This window comes from Aplosporella prunicola (assembly GCF_010093885.1).
Source record: "Aplosporella prunicola CBS 121167 unplaced genomic scaffold K452scaffold_16, whole genome shotgun sequence".
NCBI classification, from domain to species: Eukaryota; Fungi; Ascomycota; class Dothideomycetes; order Botryosphaeriales; family Aplosporellaceae; genus Aplosporella; species Aplosporella prunicola.
The window spans coordinates 383,641-401,710 of NW_022983544.1; the positions used below are offsets into that span (position 1 = coordinate 383,641).

At 57.6% G+C, this 18,070-nt stretch overlaps 8 protein-coding genes across 8 annotated transcripts; 4 read left to right on the top strand and 4 right to left on the bottom strand.

Annotated features, from left to right (window-relative positions):
* The first annotated feature begins 29 nt into the window (after positions 1–29).
* K452DRAFT_351834 (uncharacterized protein) lies at positions 30–1,166 on the top strand. The gene is made up of 2 exons (XM_033545743.1): positions 30–185; positions 235–1,166. The coding sequence occupies exons 1-2, from the start codon at positions 76–78 to the stop codon at positions 848–850; spliced, it is 726 nt and encodes a 241-aa protein (XP_033396311.1). The 5' UTR covers positions 30–75; the 3' UTR covers positions 851–1,166.
* On the top strand, positions 754–1,546 carry K452DRAFT_48738 (uncharacterized protein). The gene has a single exon (XM_033546731.1). It carries the CDS (start codon positions 937–939, stop codon positions 1,459–1,461), a length of 525 nt encoding a protein of 174 aa, XP_033396312.1. The 5' UTR covers positions 754–936; the 3' UTR covers positions 1,462–1,546.
* A 1,114-nt stretch (positions 1,547–2,660) lies between these two features.
* Positions 2,661–3,527, bottom strand: K452DRAFT_48736 (uncharacterized protein). Its single transcript, XM_033546730.1, has 2 exons — positions 3,192–3,527; positions 2,661–3,131 (listed from the first exon to the last, which is right to left on the bottom strand). Exons 1-2 carry the CDS (start codon positions 3,420–3,422, stop codon positions 2,907–2,909), a joined length of 456 nt encoding a protein of 151 aa, XP_033396313.1. The 5' UTR covers positions 3,423–3,527; the 3' UTR covers positions 2,661–2,906.
* An 844-nt stretch (positions 3,528–4,371) lies between these two features.
* On the bottom strand, positions 4,372–6,704 carry K452DRAFT_202984 (uncharacterized protein; the record flags this gene model as incomplete). The annotated part of the gene is made up of 3 exons (XM_033536063.1): positions 4,372–5,295; positions 5,348–6,166; positions 6,276–6,704. Coding segments are annotated over 3 exons (2,172 nt in total), but the record flags the coding sequence as incomplete, so codon positions are not given.
* A 2,171-nt stretch (positions 6,705–8,875) lies between these two features.
* K452DRAFT_334967 (uncharacterized protein) lies at positions 8,876–11,387 on the bottom strand (the record flags this gene model as incomplete). Its single annotated transcript, XM_033545212.1, has 3 exons — positions 8,876–10,225; positions 10,299–11,084; positions 11,243–11,387. 3 exons carry the CDS (start codon positions 11,385–11,387, stop codon positions 9,246–9,248), a joined length of 1,911 nt encoding a protein of 636 aa, XP_033396315.1. The 3' UTR covers positions 8,876–9,245.
* A 286-nt stretch (positions 11,388–11,673) lies between these two features.
* On the bottom strand, positions 11,674–13,346 carry K452DRAFT_288694 (uncharacterized protein). Its single transcript, XM_033540710.1, has one exon. The coding sequence runs from the start codon at positions 13,340–13,342 to the stop codon at positions 12,032–12,034; it is 1,311 nt and encodes a 436-aa protein (XP_033396316.1). The 5' UTR covers positions 13,343–13,346; the 3' UTR covers positions 11,674–12,031.
* A 1,311-nt stretch (positions 13,347–14,657) lies between these two features.
* Positions 14,658–16,252, top strand: K452DRAFT_327437 (uncharacterized protein; the record flags this gene model as incomplete). Its single annotated transcript, XM_033544918.1, has 4 exons — positions 14,658–14,716; positions 14,828–15,128; positions 15,182–16,107; positions 16,159–16,252. The coding sequence occupies 4 exons, from the start codon at positions 14,658–14,660 to the stop codon at positions 16,250–16,252; spliced, it is 1,380 nt and encodes a 459-aa protein (XP_033396317.1).
* Positions 16,253–16,660: 408 nt separating this feature from the next.
* Positions 16,661–17,116, top strand: K452DRAFT_48909 (uncharacterized protein). Its single transcript, XM_033546733.1, has one exon. The coding sequence runs from the start codon at positions 16,788–16,790 to the stop codon at positions 17,016–17,018; it is 231 nt and encodes a 76-aa protein (XP_033396318.1). The 5' UTR covers positions 16,661–16,787; the 3' UTR covers positions 17,019–17,116.
* The last annotated feature ends 954 nt before the right edge of the window (positions 17,117–18,070 follow it).

Sequence of the window (18,070 nt, forward strand, 5' to 3'; positions counted from 1 at the left end):
CAAAACGGAAAAGTTGCTGGCGCGAGCGACGGGCGGACAAGACTCGCTGCACGACACATACAGCAAACAGGCATCATGGGTCGCGAGCTGCAGAAGAAGAAGAACCGATCTGGCTTGGCCAAGGTCACCAAGAAGCCCAAGTCCAAGAAGAAGATCTTGAGCAACCCCATCATCGCCGCCAACTGGTCCGTCGCATGCCTCCCTCTCCCCAGCACCACCACTGACATCCCCTAGGGACCAGAAGGAAACCCTCACTCAGAACTACCGCCGCCTTGGTCTGACCACCAAACTGAACCGCACCACTGGCGGTGTGGAGCGTACCGCCAAGACCCTCGCAGCCGGTCCTTCCAACAACCAGCCCGCCGCCGCTGACGGCCCCCTCGCCATCAATTCCAAGGCTGCTACGAACATTACGCTGGGCGAGGCGCGGATCGAGCGGGATCCGGAGACCGGCGAACTTCGCGTCGTCGACGACAGCACCGCGCGTAAACCCAATCCGCTCAATGACCCACTGAACGACCTCGACGACGGGGATGATGACGAAGAGTGGCAGGGCATTGCGACGGAGCATGACCTAGCGCCCGTGGGACGCAAGGCCAAGTCTGCTGCGTCGGGCTCTGCTAACCCGGTCATTGCGCAGCTCGAGGCGCACGCGGCGAGTGGCGTGCGCAAGGCGCCGCGGAAACAGAGCGAGCGCGAGGTCGAGTGGGTTGAGAGGCTGGTCGCCAAGTACGGCGATGACTATAGGAAAATGAGCAGGGATATGAAGCTCAATCCCATGCAGCAGACGGAGGGTGACATCAAGAAAAGGGTCCAGAAGTGGAGGGCCAGCCAGGTGGGAGAGCAGTAAGAGTTGTCGTTTTCGTTTGACGTTGCGTCGGGTCCTGTTCGACCCGAATGGCGAGCGGATGTATCGCATTGGACGGCGTTTGAGGCATGGCGTTGGACCGGTACGCGAAGAGAAGGATGGTTTGTAGGAAGGGACCCATCCAGCCGACCGCATGCGCCCTCGCAAGGACTGCTGCGGCATTTTTTCTCCATTTTGATGTTCTTCAGGCACGTATGGCCATTTGTTTCCGCAATCCACACGTCGCGCATTTTTCCCATAATTTCGATACTTCCAACGTCGCTTGCCGCCATGTGGTTGACAGTAGTATGTATGAGCCGAGCAGCCTTCGCGGGGGAAAATGCCTCACTGACGTGCAAGCGCGCGAAATCATCCCGGAGGACTCTCGCCGCCTCGACACGAGCTGCGGTCTAGGTACAACATCCTCCGCCGCATTCGCTTTCGTATGCTGCCGGCAGGTACCTAGCATTGACCAGGATGTCACCGAAAGCCGCAAAGGGAAGCGAACATGCCAGGGTCGCCAAGAAAGGCATCAATGCCCTCTAAAAAGGTGTTGTATCCTCGCTACGAGTGCGCAAATGCATGTTACGCGAACATTATGTGGGTTGTATTAAGGACCTCCGCGTACAGATCGGGTAGGCGGCCCAGCAGCGCCGGCGGCTGCGAAGGGGGTCGCACGGAGTACCGCGAGAGTCTATACGAAGGACATCTAGGCCGGCCAGGGACGAGCCGAGTGAGGTGAGACGGTCCCGCCCGTCTGGTTGCCTACCTTGCTCCCTACCGGGTTGCCTGCCTGGCTGCCTGACTCCCCAGTCACGGACTGACGTATCCAATGAGCAAAGATTTTTTGCAATCACACTTGGCCTTGCCGCCGTACAGACACCCAGACTGCCGAGTACCGAACGTAGTCCGTCTACGTGACCGAGTGAGTAGGCAAGTGCAAAGCAACCACAGCAGCGCGATCGTGAGTCGCAATCGAAGAAGACAACGCAAGAAGGAAAGAAGCAAAAGAGAGAGACATAGCAAAAGATACATCCTTCTCCTTGTACCTCCCCTCTCAACCCCACCTACCACAACCCCTCCACAACCCCCAGATCCCACAACCCAGACCTCGCTCCCGCGCCCATCTCTCCCCTCCACCACTACACCCACGACGAGCACCACCATCATCACCACCACCACCACCAGCGACCGCATGCAGCGTTGCCGTCTGTCCAGCCAATTGAGTCTCCCGCCTTCCCCTCATACCCTCAGCTGTGCGTGTGCAATATGTTATGTATCCCCTCAGTGTCCTGCCCCGCCCTCCTCACCTTCTCTCTGCACCTCCGCCCTCCATATCTATATCCATATCCATATCCATATCCACACGCAGCCGAAGCGACCAGCGCGCCCACATCAGTCCGCTCACCGCACTGCCGCACGATTGGGACCAAACCACTCCACTCGGCCCAGCCCAGCGCATCTGTTCTTTGCTCAACCACCTCGTTCCCGCCTTGCCGTCAACAATAACGACACCAGCCCACCATGGGCACAAAAAGACACGCACACAACCACAACCGACGAGTGAACTAGAAGGGGCAGAGCAGAGCATCGGCCACCGCGTCTGCTGTCAGTCTGTCGTCCCAGTCCCGGTCCCAGTCCAGGACCATCCACCCACGCATCCCTCGCTCGACTAGAGCACCTACCTACCCCCGGCCCGGCCGCGCCAAGCCAGGCACGCCAGGCACGGCACCTAGGACAGCAACGGATCCAATAGCGCTAGCTCGGCCGAGCTTCGCCTGCTTAATGCTCTACTCTACTCTAGAAGAGGCTGCTTGGTTCCGCGTGGAGTTAGCACTGGCTTCGACGGGGTGTGTGGTTGAGTGAGTGTGTTCGCGGACGCGGGCTAGAAGCGAGCGAGGGGATGGGTGGTGCGAAGACGAGAGGAGCCCGGGGAGAGAGGTCGGTCGGTCCCCCGCATCACATCACCACCATTCCCACATTGCACTTGTAGCACAGAGGGATCGGATAGCTGATAGCTGAGTCAGCCGCCCCGCTATCGACTTGCCTCCCCCACAGATCAGATCGCCCCGCGCACCATCCCCGCCGCTAGCAAGCAAGCTAGCAGCTTCAAACTCGTCTGCGTTTTCAAACCGCAGCGCATCGCATCGTGTCGCATCTGTTCGAAACTCCAACCCAACCCGCTAAAACCCACGCTCGTCAGCGCACGCACGCGCGCGCGCGCGCACAAACCCCTCCCTCGGCCAGCTCGGCCAGCTCCATCGACGCACCTACCCCCGCACGCCTGCTACCATCAGCTACGATACGGTACGCGCAAGCGAGCGAGCGGGCGAGATATACATACTGGGCCGAGTGATGCGCAGCGCAGCGCATCTGGCCACGAGCGATCAACGAAGATGAAGAACGCCGCTGCTACAAAGTAGTAGTAGTGGATACCCAGGTGAGGGTTGAGGACACGGCTTCGAGCGCGCCGTGGGCGTGTGTACGTATCTACAGACGGACGGACGGGGTGGGGTGCCGTGTACCTAGGTGTCGTCTGGGTGCCGGTTTGGCCTAAGTATGTACGTACATGCATGCTGATAAGCGTAGGAGAAGGTAAGGTAAGGTAAGGTAAGCAAGGTAAGGCATGGGGATGTGGAACACAGTGAGGAAAGGAGGAGGTGTGAACGGGAATGGAGAATAGAGAAGAGGAGGAACTTTGCTTGGTATAGGGAGTGGAAGGGTGGATTGATTATCAAGACCTGAGCAGAGCAGAGCAGAGCTGAGGCATTGCACCCACGTCAAGTTCACCATACACACATACACACACGTACACGCACACGCACACGCATACCATTCATTGAATCGTCTTCTCGTCCAACACGGAGCCCGACTACCAAACCACCAACAGCCAACCATCGACCAACTAGGCAGGACACCAACAGACGCACATACGTACGCATGCGCTCCGTTCCCCCTCATTGGCGGCGCCGTCTCTCTTCTCCTCCTCCTCTGCCGACTACCCATAATAGAGGTTATAACTACATTAGAGACCTGGCCAAGAAGACAGGAAATGCTGAAGAATGAAGAAGGTGATGGTGAAGAGGATGAATGAATGAATGAAGGCGAAGAAGAAGAGGAAGAGGAAGAGCTAGGAAGCGAATACGTCGTCTTCGGTAACCTTGGCACGCAGTATGCGGACAGACGGGGGTTGAACGAAGAAGAGAAGAACCAAGGTGATGATACCGTAATGAGGAAAAATGATAGTAAGAATAGGGGGAAGAAGAAGAAGAAGAAGAAGAAGAAGAAAAAGAAGAAGAAGAATATAAGCATCACCACTTCAATCACTCCCCTTACATCGCCGCTTTCGCTGCCGCCGCCAACGTACTAGACACGACGATACTGCTCGTCTGCGTAAACGACCCGCTCTCAACCACATACGACGGCTTCGCAGTCGGCGTCACGCCAGCACTGATCGGCAGCCCCGCGCCCTGGTCCAGGGGCTTGGTCGAGTTGGCCGGGAAGCCCGCGGGCACCGAGTCAACTGCCGACGTCGCGCCCGCACGCAGCAGAGCCAGCAGGGCGAAATGTCCACCGGCGACGGGTCGTGCGATAAACGTCGCCTGCGAGGGGTAGCTGCCAGTGTCGATCGTCTCGTACAAGTCCGTAAAGGCCTTGTCCGTGCTCGTCTGGTTCAGCCAGTACGCTAGCGCGTTGACCATCAGTCGTCGCGTATGCGGCTTGCACGTCGCCGCCGTCCACATCTCCCAGTCGCTCTTGGTGAGGGAGTGGCGGTTGTCGAGCGGCACGCCGAAGACTTGCGACACTTGATCGTACCAGTCCGACTGCATCGCGTACACTTCCGGCGTCACGACGCCTAGGTTCAGCAGCTTGTCAGGGTACGCGTTGTATAGCTGGCCCCAGCTGCTGCGCCACTGGTACGCCAGCACCGTGTGCGTCCCCGACGGGTCAATCGCGAAGCCCTCCCACTGGGAGTAGTAGTTTGCGGCCGTGGCGGAGAAGTTGGCTGCGTCATCCAAGTGGTCCGTCACGCTGGCAATGCCTGCCATGGCCTGCAGTCCCACGATACCCTTGATCGCGAGGTTGGTCTGGTTCTCCAGCGTACCGAGGAAGTCGTCGGTGCTGAGCTGCTCGGATGGGATCAGCGCGTACTCGATCAAGAACTGCGCCCATTGGTACAGCTTGCTGTAGTGGTCACGCAGCCACTGCACCTCGCCCGTGAACTTGTAGATCGAGTAGCTCATCAGCAGCATGTTGCCAGACTCCTCGACTGGCATGGCTTCGTCGTCGCCGGGCACGTGGCCCGTCGCGTTGGGGAAGTGCGTGCCTAGGTCGTGCATCGAGTAATCCTTGGGGTAGAAGCCTGATTCCTGGTTCAAGTAAAGCGGGTTCAGCGCATACCTCAGGAGATCCGGGTTTGCCCAGAGGAAGAAAGGCATGGCTGGGTACTGCGTCTTGTCAGTGACAGTTCTTTGCTCACGGGCTGGATGTGGTGCTTACCAAGACATCAACGGTGTTCATGTTGCCGTTTGACGAGATTTCCTTCTGGAACATGAATGGCTCCGACGAATTGTACCTGGTGGCCTGGTCCCCGTTGAAGTTTGGAGGAACGGTCAGGGTGTACGCGCCCATGATCTGCCGCGCCGACAGCGCCACGATTGAGTAGTAGGCTTGAGCTTCGGACAGGTCCGGGACCGCAACGCCGCTGAAGTCGTTCGGGTTGAGGAAACCGTACGCGTTGCTCGAGTCGAAGATGTAGGCCTCTCCGAACTGGTCCACGCCCCTGGTGAAGTTGTCCATGGTGGAGCTGTCCATTCCAGCGCTGGCCCACGCCGGTGCTGGCGTCGCAGGGGCGTTACTGGAGACACTGACACCCTCGGTGGCATAATAGTTGTTCACATCCGCTTTGAGTTGAGTCTCGAACTGAGCTGCCATGCCTTGAGAAGAGTGGAAGTCCGCGTAGTGGAAAGCGATGAGGTTGGACTGGTCAGGGCCATAACAACTCGGACTGGCCCACCACGGCGGCAACGACTGCAGCCCCTCGCTCGTCAAAAGATTGATCTGCGGAGCTTGGATCGTGCCGACGGTGTACAGAGCGCTGCCGGAGTTGCTATTTCCAAAGTCGTGCGCGTAGGCAAAGACGGGGTGGGATATGTCATTATCTCGCACATTAGTGAGCTGGTGACTCTTTAGGAAGTTGTACCTTAAATTAACCGCGTCTCCGGCCTGGTGGGTAAAGTTCACCGCCGTGCCTGCAGTGGTCGAGTAGGCGAAATCTCCCCAGTTGGGAAAGTCGTTTGTTTCGGAAAAGTCATACTCCTGGGCCAAGTGGTAGATCCTGCGCGCGTTCAGTACATGCACCATTCGCATGCGGAAAACGGGCCGGATTCACTTACCAACTCCAGAGTGACGAGGGACCGCCCGTAACATTGCCACCGACCGTCTGAGCATCAGCATAGAGGTCATAGTTGACGGCAGCGCTCGCAGCGTAGTTGTTCCACGAGTCGTCGACATCACCATAGAACTGCACGCTGTGGGAAGAATTGTCCGTGGACAGGTACGAGACCTGCAAGTAGCTAAGCGGGATGCTAGTCCGGCAAAGATCGTGGGGGGTGACGGGGGAGAAGAAGCTGGCCGTGAGCTGGACGGGGCCCGCAGCAAAGGTGAAGTTGGAGTACTGCGAGTCGTAGCTCACGGTGAGGGGCGTGGCGGACTTGATCTCGTCGACGATGGGGAAGGCCTTGAGGCCGGTGCCCAACCACTCGTACGAGATGCCGTCGACGGTCACGATGCCCTCCCAGCCGACATTCTGGCCGGTCCAGAAGCGCACGCTGTTGCTGTTGAGGGTGCCATTCGAGGCGGTCGTCGACCACACGCTGGTGTAGGGCGAGCGGACGGCAAGAGGCACTGCGGGCGGACGCGCCGGACTGTACACGGGCACCGTGTTTCTACGCGTCGGTGTTAGCGCGTGGGGGAGAGCGGGAGAGAGTTGAGCGCACCCATTGGAGTCGGCCGCATTGGTGTAAGGGTTCTGGGCCCACGCAGAGCCAGCGGCCAGCAGCAACCCGAGCAGAGGGCGCATGATAAACGAGTGGTGTGGGGAGGCGGGGAGGCGATCGGAGACCGGGGGGGCAAGACGCGAGCTGCAGAGGGGAGAGAGAAGAGACAGACTCACACCCTACCTAGGGCCGCATGCTGGCGAGCGGGCTTTTTATCAGCACCTCGCAGGCGACGGACAAGCAGCTAGTGAACGGCGTTCACACAACATGCGGAATGCGGGCAAGGCAAGGCCAAGGAGGGAGTGAGGGGCCCGTCTAACTCGAGGTAGCTTCGCCGGCGACGAAAGAGGAGGGCGCATGCGCGCCACTGCAGGTCGGAGATGAACCGGCTGCACACGTCTTTGCCCGTCATCCATATCCCATCTCCAGCGTGGACCCACACAGAGATGGTGGATGATGTCTGCAGCATAGGTTCCTGCCCAGGTGCAACGAGTGTGTTACGGCGGGCACCTGGATGTCAAGGACACACAGTGGTCCTCCTCCCCACCTCGCCAACCCCGGTTTTAATTGCTGCGCGCGCACTTGCCAAGGCAGCTGCACTCTGCCGGATCCCCGGACTGCGCACTGTCCTGCCCCAGCCGGGCCAGTCGTCGTCGATCCTCTTCACATCGCCTTCGCCGCACTAACCGCAAACCGCCCGTCTACCCGTCGGAGAAGCGCAGAAAAGAGCAAAAGAGAGAAGAGGTAAACAATGCGCCCCCCAGGAACCGGTTTTAATGTTTCTTGCGGCGGCGCAATCCATCACCCCACCGTTTCGTTTCGTTTCGCCGCCGCTCCCGCGCTCCCGCCGCCACCATCGACACTTTCGCTTCACCTGCCGCTTCTAGAGTAGGCGGCCACTCGTCAACCACCAGTGGGAACCCCACCCCCCACTCCGAACATCCAACAACCGACAGTCATCAACAACAACGATCACCTAACGCCCAGCTGCGCGCAGCCCGCGACCCAGTTCCCCGTCTCCAGGTCAGGAACGTGACGGACTTGCCTCCCCGCAGCCAACCAGTCAGCCAGGTTTCAGCGGCCCAAGACAGGCAGGCAGGCAGGTAACCGGGTAGCCAGCCAACTGCCGACATGGTCGTCCGTACCTGGTAGATCGTCGCGGCGATCGGATCAGGACTGCCCTGCCCCGCCCTGCCCAGCAAAACCGCAGTGCAGTGCAGTGCAGTGCAGCGCAGTGCAGTGCGGCGCTCCCCCTTTCCTCTGCATAGCCCACCCCATCTATCTTCATCTATCCATCGCATCTCATCTCGCATCTTTCGCCGCACGGGGTAGTTAACTAGGCAGGAGGCAGGCCCTAGGCACGAGGTCAGTCAGCCAGGCAGACGGTGCGCGTGCTTAATCCACCCTTCAGGCCAAGAGCCAAAAGCCAAGAGCCAAGAGAGCGCGGCGCGCGGCATCGCCATCCTTCAATACCCAGCCAGGTAGGTAGCCAAATTTCTGCACGACCCTGTGCGCCGCACTCCCAGCCCAGCCCAGCCTCCGCACGAGCGCGCGCATGCTTTGCTAGGTATGCTATGCTATACACGCACGCACACGCTACGTACAGAACCCACTACCTAGGCGTGTAGGCACGGCACACGCGTCCCACGCGCCGCCTCCCCCGTGGGGAAGAAGACCATTAGTCAACAGTCAACCCACCAGATCAGGGGCAGGCAGGAGGAATGAATGCACCGTAGCACACAGATCTCACCCACCCACACACACGAGGGCGGGGGCTATGGGGGAGGGGGGCCAACCAGTCCCATTCGTCCATCCGTCCGTTCGTTCGTTCGTTTGTTCGTTCTCCAGCGTGCGTGCATGATCTGTGTGTATGCGCGAGCGTGTGACGTGCATGCAATGATGTGCAATTGTGCGATCGAATGTGCAACCCTACGAGAAGCGATTGCCCGCGTGCGTGCGTGCGTGCGTGCGTGCAGCACACCACACACACGGGGCTAGGTATCGAGCGTGTCTAGGCTAGGCTACTTGGGGAATGCGTGCTACAGTGGGTGAGTGCTACCTACAGCAGCTGGGCGCGCGAAGAAAGGAGGGAGGTGCTTGATGGGCGAGGGGAGGAATGTGAGTACAGTAAGTAGTAGGTAGGTGGGTGATTGGAAGAGGAATGCAGAAAGAGAAGGAGTGAGAACGAGAAAGAAAAAAAAGCAAGGTCATGTGCCGGTCGTGTCGTAAGTCGTAGGTCGTCTGTCTGCCGTCTGTCGTCCGTCGTCCATCCATCATTTCGGACGCCCCTAGCTGGCTGGCTAGCTGCCTTCTGACAGCAGACCTCCATTCCCAATCCCCCATCTCCCATCCCTCATCCCCAAATTCCCTCCATCCATCCTCAACCCCCCAACCCCCACTCAATGCTTCCCCAAATGCAACTTCTCCTTAATCTTCTGCCCCACGCCCGGTTTCCCCTCCTTCCCACTCGCACCACTCGCCCCCTCACTCAGCGCTGGGCTGTCCGTGCTAGCAGGAGCAGCATCGCCAGCATCGCCAGCACCGCCATGAGGATGCACGCCCTTAGACTCTAGCAGACCTGCAGAAGCACCCGCCACGTCGTGGCCTACATTAGCCGCCGCTGCTCTAGCCGCCCTCAGCGCAAACATGTGCTCGTACGCCGCCACCGCGCCTCCATCAACATCACCACCACCGCCGCCGTGGTTGGTACGAGTGGGAGTGGGAGTAGGGTGAGAGTAAGACTTACGATCGGCCTCGCGTCCCGCGCCCGGCTTCGCGGCATCAAAGTCGCCGCCATCGGCCCTGAATCCCGTCGTCTTGACGTACTGCTCCCCCGTCCCCTTCTCCCTGCCATGCTCGCCGCCTCCCTCCTGGCCGGCGCTCGAGCCCCGCTTCTGGCTCGCCTTCTCAGAGCCATCGTGCACCTTCAGCGGCTCGCCCGAGTGGTCGTTGGGGTCGCGCTTCGCGAGCGCCTCCTCGCCTGCGTCTTTCGTCTCCTTTACCGCTGCGGCTCCTTCTCCTGTTGGTGCCTCGCGCGGCCTGTCCCCACCCTGCTGCTTGTCTGTGGGCTTCTGGGCGGAAGACGGGTCCGCGCTCACCGAGGACGCGGCCGTGCCGAAGCCACCTACGTTCCCCGTGTGCGGGCCCGACGCATCGCGCTCGCTAGGGCGTACGTCGGTGCCGTGCGGGATGCTGCTGGAGTGGGCACCCGTCACGCCTGTGCCTGGCGTCTGGTGTTCAGGGTGCACGGCACCGGCAACATTGGCGCCATGGGCTCCTGCTCCGACACCACCACTACCGCCACCACTAGTCGTGTCTGCTGCTGACGTAGATCCACTACCAAGCGTGGATTCACGGTTCTTAACAGATGTGTCGGGGCCTGTTACAGGCAATAGGTTAGGGCACTTCCATAGTAAGACGAACTAGCTACAGCTAAAGAAAAATTCAGGTACCAGAGTAGCCAGTAGCAGACTTGTCAAAGCCAGCTCCGTCGCCAAGCTCCTTGGAGCGATCAGATATGCCGCCAGTTGCGCCTCCGCTCGCCGCGCCCAGAGAAGCAGAGTTTGAGGAGGTTCCGGTGCCAAGGGTGTGTTCGTGGCCATGTCCGGTCCTGTCGCCGCTGAGAGTGCTGCCAATGCCAGAGGAGCCGCTTGTGAGGCCAGAGGTGCCGCCGGTGTGGCCGGAAGAGCCGGTGTGGCCGGTAGAGCCACCAGTGAGGCTGGAAGCAGCGTCTTTGAGATCACCCGTGATGCCGCCAGAGGAGCCACCAGTGTGACCGGTAGAGCCACCAGTGAGACCAGTGGAGCCGCCACTTAGGCCGGAAGAGCTGCCTGTAAGGCCAGAAGAGCCGCCAGTGTGGCCGGTAGAGCCGGTGTGGCCGGTAGAGCCACCAGTGAGGCTGGAAGCGGCGTCTTTGAGACCGCCCGTAATGCCGCCTGAGGAGCTCCCAGTGTGACCGGAAGACCCAGTGAGACCAGAGGTGCCTCCAGTGTGGCCGGTAGAGCTGCCTGTGAGGCCGGAAGTGGTGTCACCGAGACCACCCGTGAGGCCAGACGAGCCCCCGGTGTGACCGGTAGAGCCGCCCGTCAGACCAGACGTGCCGCCCGTAAGGCCAGAGGTCTGCTCGATGTGGGGGTCCAACACAGCGCCAGCATGGGTAGTATGCGGCTGACCCGGGGGAGGAATATGACTGCCCGCATGCGTCTCCTGAGCAGAACTGCCTCCGAGACCCGTGTTGCCTGCCAGGGAAACATTAGCTTAGGTTCTATGTGCGAATTCGTTGGGTGAAGCCCAAGTCGTTATTCCCGAGAACGTGCAGGTACAGTGACGGGTAACGAACGTGGAGGCAAAGAGGGGCAGCAATGGCTGAAAGCAAACTTGTAGGATCGACACTAACCTTGTACGTTGCCAGAGTCGAAGGGATCGGTCGCCGTGCCGGCTCCCGACTGACCCGAAACGGGCTCCTGCCCAGACTGCTCTTCCTTGTTGTCGCCGTAGATGAGCTTGCTAGCTCCGCTGGCAAGGTTGCTGAGGGTATCCATTGTGAGTTGTGTTATGTGTGGTGAAGTGTGATGTTAGATGAGTGATTGAGGTGTAGAGGTAGGGTATCGTGGGAACAAGTGGATGAAGATGAAGGAGGCAGAAGCAGTGGAGGGCGGGGAGGTGATATGGATGGCGGACAAAGAGTCCCCTACGTCACAGGCAAGGGCGGGGAAGTCGCGATGACCGCGGGACAGCTGCGCCGTGGAACGCTCTTTGCTTGGCGAGGTAACGACATGTCTGCCTGCCTTGCTTACAGGCTCGCCTGGTATTGGCTCCCTCGCCCAAGCATCGCCCTCAATGCTTGTTTTCGAGCACGCGGGGTGACGTTAGACCTACGCACGCCCTGACGCGCATCGAGATCTGCCCCAGGGTCCTCAGAATCTGGGGTAGGCGGCGCTTCTGGGCATCCTCCCAATTGCGCCACTCCCTCACCGTCCGCGCGGGAGCTGAGCGCTGATCTGTACAAAAACAGGCTTTTGCATGTTCTGGAACCTCCCGTTGCTTTTCGTAACATTGCTCCTCCAACGCCAGTGCTCGCTTCCCTAGGTGCCCACGCCAAAATAAAACAATATTCCGTCATCGCTGGTGCAACCCGATAACCTGAACTCGGTCATTATTCCTTCCAATCCGTTATGCCGTGGCATCAACGCCCCGGACTGTCCTCAGCCTCATCATCCGCTCCTTCAGTCTGTGTCCTTTTTCTTTTCTTCAAAGTCTTGCCCAACACCGCCGAACCAAGAGTCGGTAGGTCAGCTGGCTTCGGCACCCCTCCTGATCCCGGAGGCACGGGCGGACAGAAGCCTTCTTCAATGACGGTCCAGCCATCATGCTTGAGCTTCCTCCACTCCTTGCCCACTTTGACCCGTACTAGATCTCCTGTTGCTCGCGCATCCTCCAAACTGTCATGTCCCGCCGCACCTGCCGTTTGGATCTCCCTGGAAAGCATCTGTTTGGTCAGGTGCCTAAGACTTAAACGGAAAGGAAGGCCTCTTGGGTGTGGATACAGCGCCGTCGTATCAACAATGGCGGGGTGTACAAGGCGCACCGTGTTGAGATCGTTCTCTATTCCATGTCCTATCAACGGTGTTTCCGGAGATATGTGTGACAAAAGCAAGTCTCGTGCTCTGACAGGGCTGCTAACGATCCGGAGCGTGGGCTTCTCTGCATCACCTGCTCCTGCATGACTTGATGACAAGGAATCCTTCGCGTCATAATCCAAAGCGTTAAAGAAGAGCTCGGGTGATACACCAGAGAAACGAGTGTTGAGATCCAAAACGGCTCCAAGTGGCCTGACAAGGACGTCAATGAGCGGCGCCCCATCTGGCCAAGAGGTTGCAGTCAAGCGAATAAGCTCAAACCCGTATACAGTGTATCCCATCTCACAGTCAAAGCTGACTGCCTGATCTTTCCTGGCTTTGGGGTTTGGAGGAGTCGAGATGAACGGCAGCACCATGGCCAACCTCTTTGCTTCGCTGATCTTGAACACATGCGTGTCCTTTACAGTACAACCTGGGCTTCCACCTAATTCATGACAACATGTATATGTTGGCTCAGCCCGGCCGGTAATTGCTTCAGTCTTTTTGTATGCTGGCCGTAGAAGTTTGCCCCAGTGATACGCACACTGCTTGCCACTGGTAAGAGCGCCATCTTCACGTCGATCAGGGAAGACCTGGAAACGGGTGCTGCAGCGATCGCATTTCTCCCAGCCATCACTGGCGGCATTGCCTGCCTTGGCCTGCTCGATTTCTGCTTCGCTTGGTACGCTCGTGACGTAGCCGAACTTCTCCAGGCCTTTTTGAGGGGTTATGAGATGGGATAGTAGCATCATTTCTTGTTTCGGGGTGAGCCCAGTATCGAGTGGCGGGGGCGGAGGCGCCTCTTTTGGTGGCGGTGGCATGCCAGATTGTGCTGCTTGGAGTGATGTTACGTGGGCTTTCCAATCATCCACCTTCATCTTCTTGTATGCTACAATTCTATGCTTTATCATGTTTGTGTAGACCGAGCCATGTGTTTTAGCCAGCTTTTCTTCTTCGTCTAGCGCGGCAATGACCAACTCGTTGTCATTCAGGTGTAGCTTGCTGTCTTTGCTGTCAAGGACCTGTTTGTTGAGCCGTGACATATGTTCGTGAAGCGTTTCCAATAGCTTTGTACGCACGCCCCATGGAGCAGGGGCGGTAGGTATAAGGCGAGGATTCAATGATACTTTGTTCTCAGGCGCATTCGGCTTGGCTGCTGGTGTGGCTTTGTTCACAGTAGCACCAGCGGCTTTGTTTTTTGGCAAACTTGTTTTTGATGGCGGAGACACCGGCCGCTGTGCCATCTTAAGAACCTTGGCTGAGGTGTTCGAAGGCTTGGAAGGCTCATGCTTGACCTCTCCTTTCTTGTCTGTCGGCTTGGACACGAGGCTGCCTACAAACGCCATTGTCTCGGTCGCCGGAACAGTACCATCAGTCGCTGCCTTGCCCCCCTCGGCAAGCTTCTGTCTTTTCAGTTCATTGCCTCTACTAGCGGCAGGCACAGCTGGACCGGCCGACGATGAGGCGGCTTCAGGCGTATTCTGTGAAGTTGACCCGAAAAACTCATGACTGAAGATACAGTTGGGCACCTTGCAAGCCGCGCCCTCGGGACACACGATGTGCTTGAAGAGGCCCTTGCTCGAAAACATGGTTGCAACAATCGGAAAAACCCGGCGGCGACTCCTGTTGAATGGCTTCCGGGTCTGGAGCGGCCGTATGGAGATTGGAAGGCTGTTTGTTGAGCTGCGGGCTTGGCATCTGAGGTGATGTGGTCAGACAGGAAAGGCGCGGGCGCATCTGATCAAGCGTTGCCTCTCGTGGTGTCGCGTGCCTGGATCGCGTGTCTTGCGGCTCGGCAGGTCCGTCGAGGGTCGATAAGGTGAAGGAAATGACCGGTACAAGGGGCGGTGACACGGTGTTAGCACTTGTTTCTTCCGGAGATAAAGCAAGCTCCTATTGCCCGCAGCGCGCGAAGTTAAGACTTCGTCGTCGTCGTCGTCGTTGTCGTCGTCGCAGACAGCCCTAGGGACGTGGTGCATGCGCGCAATCCCTGTCGGCTCAACGCGCCTCTGACGTGCACTGTCCCTGTGACGAAGGCAAGATATTTGGTGATAACCTAAAATAAAACAAAAACACCTTCACCACCTACAGAGTAAAAGCTTTCGCAGGGGGCACCACAGCACTCTTCTCCTTTCAATGCTCCCCTTCTCTCTCTCCTCCCTCGCCCCAGCCGGTGCCGGCTCTCACATCGCAATGGAGGACGTTGCCTCGTCCTCTACTGCCGCCCACCATCTATGCGTGCTAGTTCACGGGTAAGAGTAGGCTCAGGATGGTTGTGACTGGTACACCAGTAACTGTACTTGACTTTCGCCTTATGATCTGTTCAGCCTAAGAGTACATTGCTAATTTGTCTCTGTACCTAGACTTTGGGGAAGCCCGCAGCACATGGGCTATCTCGCCAAGTCTCTTCGCGAGGCCTATTCCGAGGACCAGCTCCACATCCTTGTCGCTGCACGGAACGCCGGAAGCTTTACCTACGATGGCATTGAACTAGGCGGAGAAAGAATCACCCAAGAAATTGAGGAAGAGCTTGATCGATTGGCGCGAAACGGACAAACGATTAAGAAGCTGAGCATTATCGGATATTCCTTGGGCGGGCTCGTCTCTAGGTATGCGATTGGGTTGCTATACCACAAAGGATGGTTCGACAAGGTTGAACCTGTGGTACGTACAAATACAACCTTGCAACTATGTTTCGTGTTCTCATGAGTTGTCAGAATTTCACCACATTTGCAACTCCGCATCTGGGCGTGCGTACGCCGCTCGTAGGTGTATGGAACCATTTATGGAATGTCCTCGGCGCCAGGACTTTATCCACATCTGGAAGGCAATTATTCACTATCGATTCCTTCCGCGACACCGAACGTCCACTGCTGTCCATATTGGCGGACCCTGAGAGTGTGTTCATCAAAGGCCTGAAGAGGTTCAAACGCAGGTCTCTTTACTGCAACATTGTTAATGACCGGTCTGCCGTCTACTACACTACCGCCATATCACGCATTGACCCGTTTCATGACCTTGCTGGCGTCAAAGTCAACTACCTCAAGGGTTATGAGCCAGTCCTCGTGGACCCTGCCAACCCGGTCTCACCAAAGCATGAAAAAGAAGCTCTACCAACATTCTCCCGGCGCTTGGCTGGAGGCAGTTATAATGCTCTGGGCAGACTCCCTTTCATGGTGTTTCTGTTTATCTTTATACCAATCGCGTCAGTTTTATTTCTGCTCAACTCGGGCGTTCAGTCAATCAGGAGCCGGAAACGCATTCGTCAATATGTTGAGGGCAAAGCGGGTCTTGATCCAACCGCATATAGCATCCCTCTCCTTGTGAACGATGTGCGGCTGGAGGCCGAGGAAATCTACGAGGGAATGAACAATAACCAAGAATACTTGCCCTCGGGCAGTGAAGAATACGCAGCGGCTCAAAGCTCTAAGCATTCCTTCGATCATGAGAAAAGCGATTCTTCTGAGACGCAGCCACTTATCCAAGCTGAAGACCAAGGGGCAGAAGAACAATCTAGGCTCCAGCGTTCTGACCTCGAGTTCTCAACGCTTGCATTGACCCCTATCCAGTTCGCTATGATCCAGGCTCTTGACGACGTGGGCTTTCGGAAGTATCCTGTCTGGATTCACAAGAATCGGCATAGGTAAGTGCTGATTCCTCCAAAACTACCTTTAACAAATACTGAATTTTTCAGCCACGCCGCGATCATTGTACGCAATCCCATCAAGCCAAGCTTCGAGGAAGGCAAGATTGTGGCCAAGCACTGGCTCAGTGAATTCGAAATCTAGAGTCTGGTCTGGAGCACGTCTCCCTTCCATCCATTCAGCCATGGATCAAGGCGCGACGGAATTAGTCATGCCTATTTTCGGCGTGCGGTTATGGACATCCTCGAACCCATGTACAACAAATGTCAAACGTCAACCGATTCAAATGGTGATGAAATGCAAACCGACAGCTGCATGAAAAACAGGTCAACACCACCGCGAAATGATTAGTTACTCCGGCTACGATCGGAGCAGAGTGTAGACGCAAACCGGCCATGATTAAATTTGACGCGCCTCGGATCATCGCTTTCTTCCTTCGCAGGCTGGCTCAGCCCCCACCTCACGTGGCTTCTCCTAAGAGCGGTTAAATTAAGCTCAAGGCGCGGGCGGGAAGCAATGCCGAAACTCCCATGGCATTAATCGGTGGTGTTGCTGGGTTGAGATTCCTTCGCTTTGCTACTTTCGGGCTTCGCGGAGGTGGCGTTATTGGATTCGGTCGGAGCGATGGTTTAGACTCAACACAACCAATAGAAGACTATTGTCTCCGCTTTCCAGCATCATGATACGGTTGAGACCTGGCAGGCTGGCTTTGAGACATCGGTTACGCGGTTGTTTCGGCAGTTGCAAGGCTTCAATGGCTCTCTGGGTAAGACGATGTCACAGTCTGGGGCCTGGGCAGTTCGATCGTATTCCCTCATTATTTGGGTATGAGGACAATCAAGCTTGCATGCCCGTACAGACAGCAGCACCAGATTGCGGTCGCAAAAGGCATGCTCAGGCACGTGTTTAGCATAATCTTTCGGTTGGCCGCAGATTGCTTCACTTCTATTATCTCTCTAGCTTGCAGAGCATCTCTTTATCCTTTACCCAAGTAGCTTCACGCTTGCCGCTCGCTTTTATGTTCCATACCGGTGGTAGATTGTAATTATGGACTCGGGTAAGTCTTCCTGACAAGGCAAACACTCCATGCATGGCTTCAGACGGTCATGATAACGCGTGACAAGCGCAGCATAAGTCGCGCGAGACGGACGACAAAGCAGGGCGCCAATCCCAACCGCCCAACTGCGGTAATTCGTAGAAGGCAGACGACGACATTTTACGCACGCAGATTCGCACCAGACAGGGCATTAACGGCCGAGAAAAAAAAAGGCAACAAAGGTGGCCTTTCTGTACCTAGGCAAAAGCGCCTGCCTGGCTGCCTGGTGAGTCAACCGCGCGTGCCCCCCGTCGCCGTCTCGCTCGCTCGAGCCTCGCGCAATCACCGCACGCGACACGCGGGCCAGCGCCTGGAAATTTCCTAATCCGCGAAGCACAGCCACGGGAGGCGTCGCCGCCACTCGCGCCCCCATGATGAGACAATCACCACAATATAGCTCTTGCACATTGTGTCTGGTGGCGCCTGCTCTGCGACACTCACACACACACACACACACACACACACACACACGCGCGCGCGCGCGCGCGCGCGCTGCGCATCACCTCGCTCGCGTGCTGGCCTATCCCCCCCGCCCCTCATCCCTATTTTTGCTTCTTCCTCTTCTTTTCCCCTGGAGCTGCGTGTACGTCCCGAGTAGGGAGTACGTACTCTAGCTAGCAGCGGGCGGCGGGGGAGAGGGGCGTCATCTGGAGCCGCACCCCGTTGACCGGCGACCGGTCAGGCGCGTTTTTGCGTCCGTCCTCCGTTCTCCATAGCTATGTAGGTCAGGTTCGTCTATACTTTCTTTTACCGGTGTTTTTTGGCCTCTTGGCCTTTGCTTCTTGTTCTTCTGCTTGCTTCTCGCGGGTCGCGACCGAACGTGTGGACTGTGGAGTTTGCAGGCGCTGCTTGATTCGCTCGCGCCC

Excerpts from the sequence above, each read along its gene's own strand:
- K452DRAFT_351834 (XM_033545743.1), top strand. The coding sequence starts at position 76 with ATGGGTCGCGAGCTGCAGAAGAAGAAGAACCGATCTGGCTTGGCCAAG. Across the intron at positions 186-234 it reads CCCATCATCGCCGCCAACTG|GGACCAGAAGGAAACCCTCA; the intron begins GTCCGTCGCATG and ends GACATCCCCTAG.
- K452DRAFT_48738 (XM_033546731.1), top strand. The coding sequence starts at position 937 with ATGGCGTTGGACCGGTACGCGAAGAGAAGGATGGTTTGTAGGAAGGGA.
- K452DRAFT_48736 (XM_033546730.1), bottom strand. The coding sequence starts at position 3,422 with ATGCATGTACGTACATACTTAGGCCAAACCGGCACCCAGACGACACCT. Across the intron at positions 3,132-3,191 it reads GCTGCGCATCACTCGGCCCA|GCGTGCGGGGGTAGGTGCGT; the intron begins GTATGTATATCT and ends TGATGGTAGCAG.
- K452DRAFT_288694 (XM_033540710.1), bottom strand. The coding sequence starts at position 13,342 with ATGAAGGTGGATGATTGGAAAGCCCACGTAACATCACTCCAAGCAGCA.
- K452DRAFT_48909 (XM_033546733.1), top strand. The coding sequence starts at position 16,788 with ATGATACGGTTGAGACCTGGCAGGCTGGCTTTGAGACATCGGTTACGC.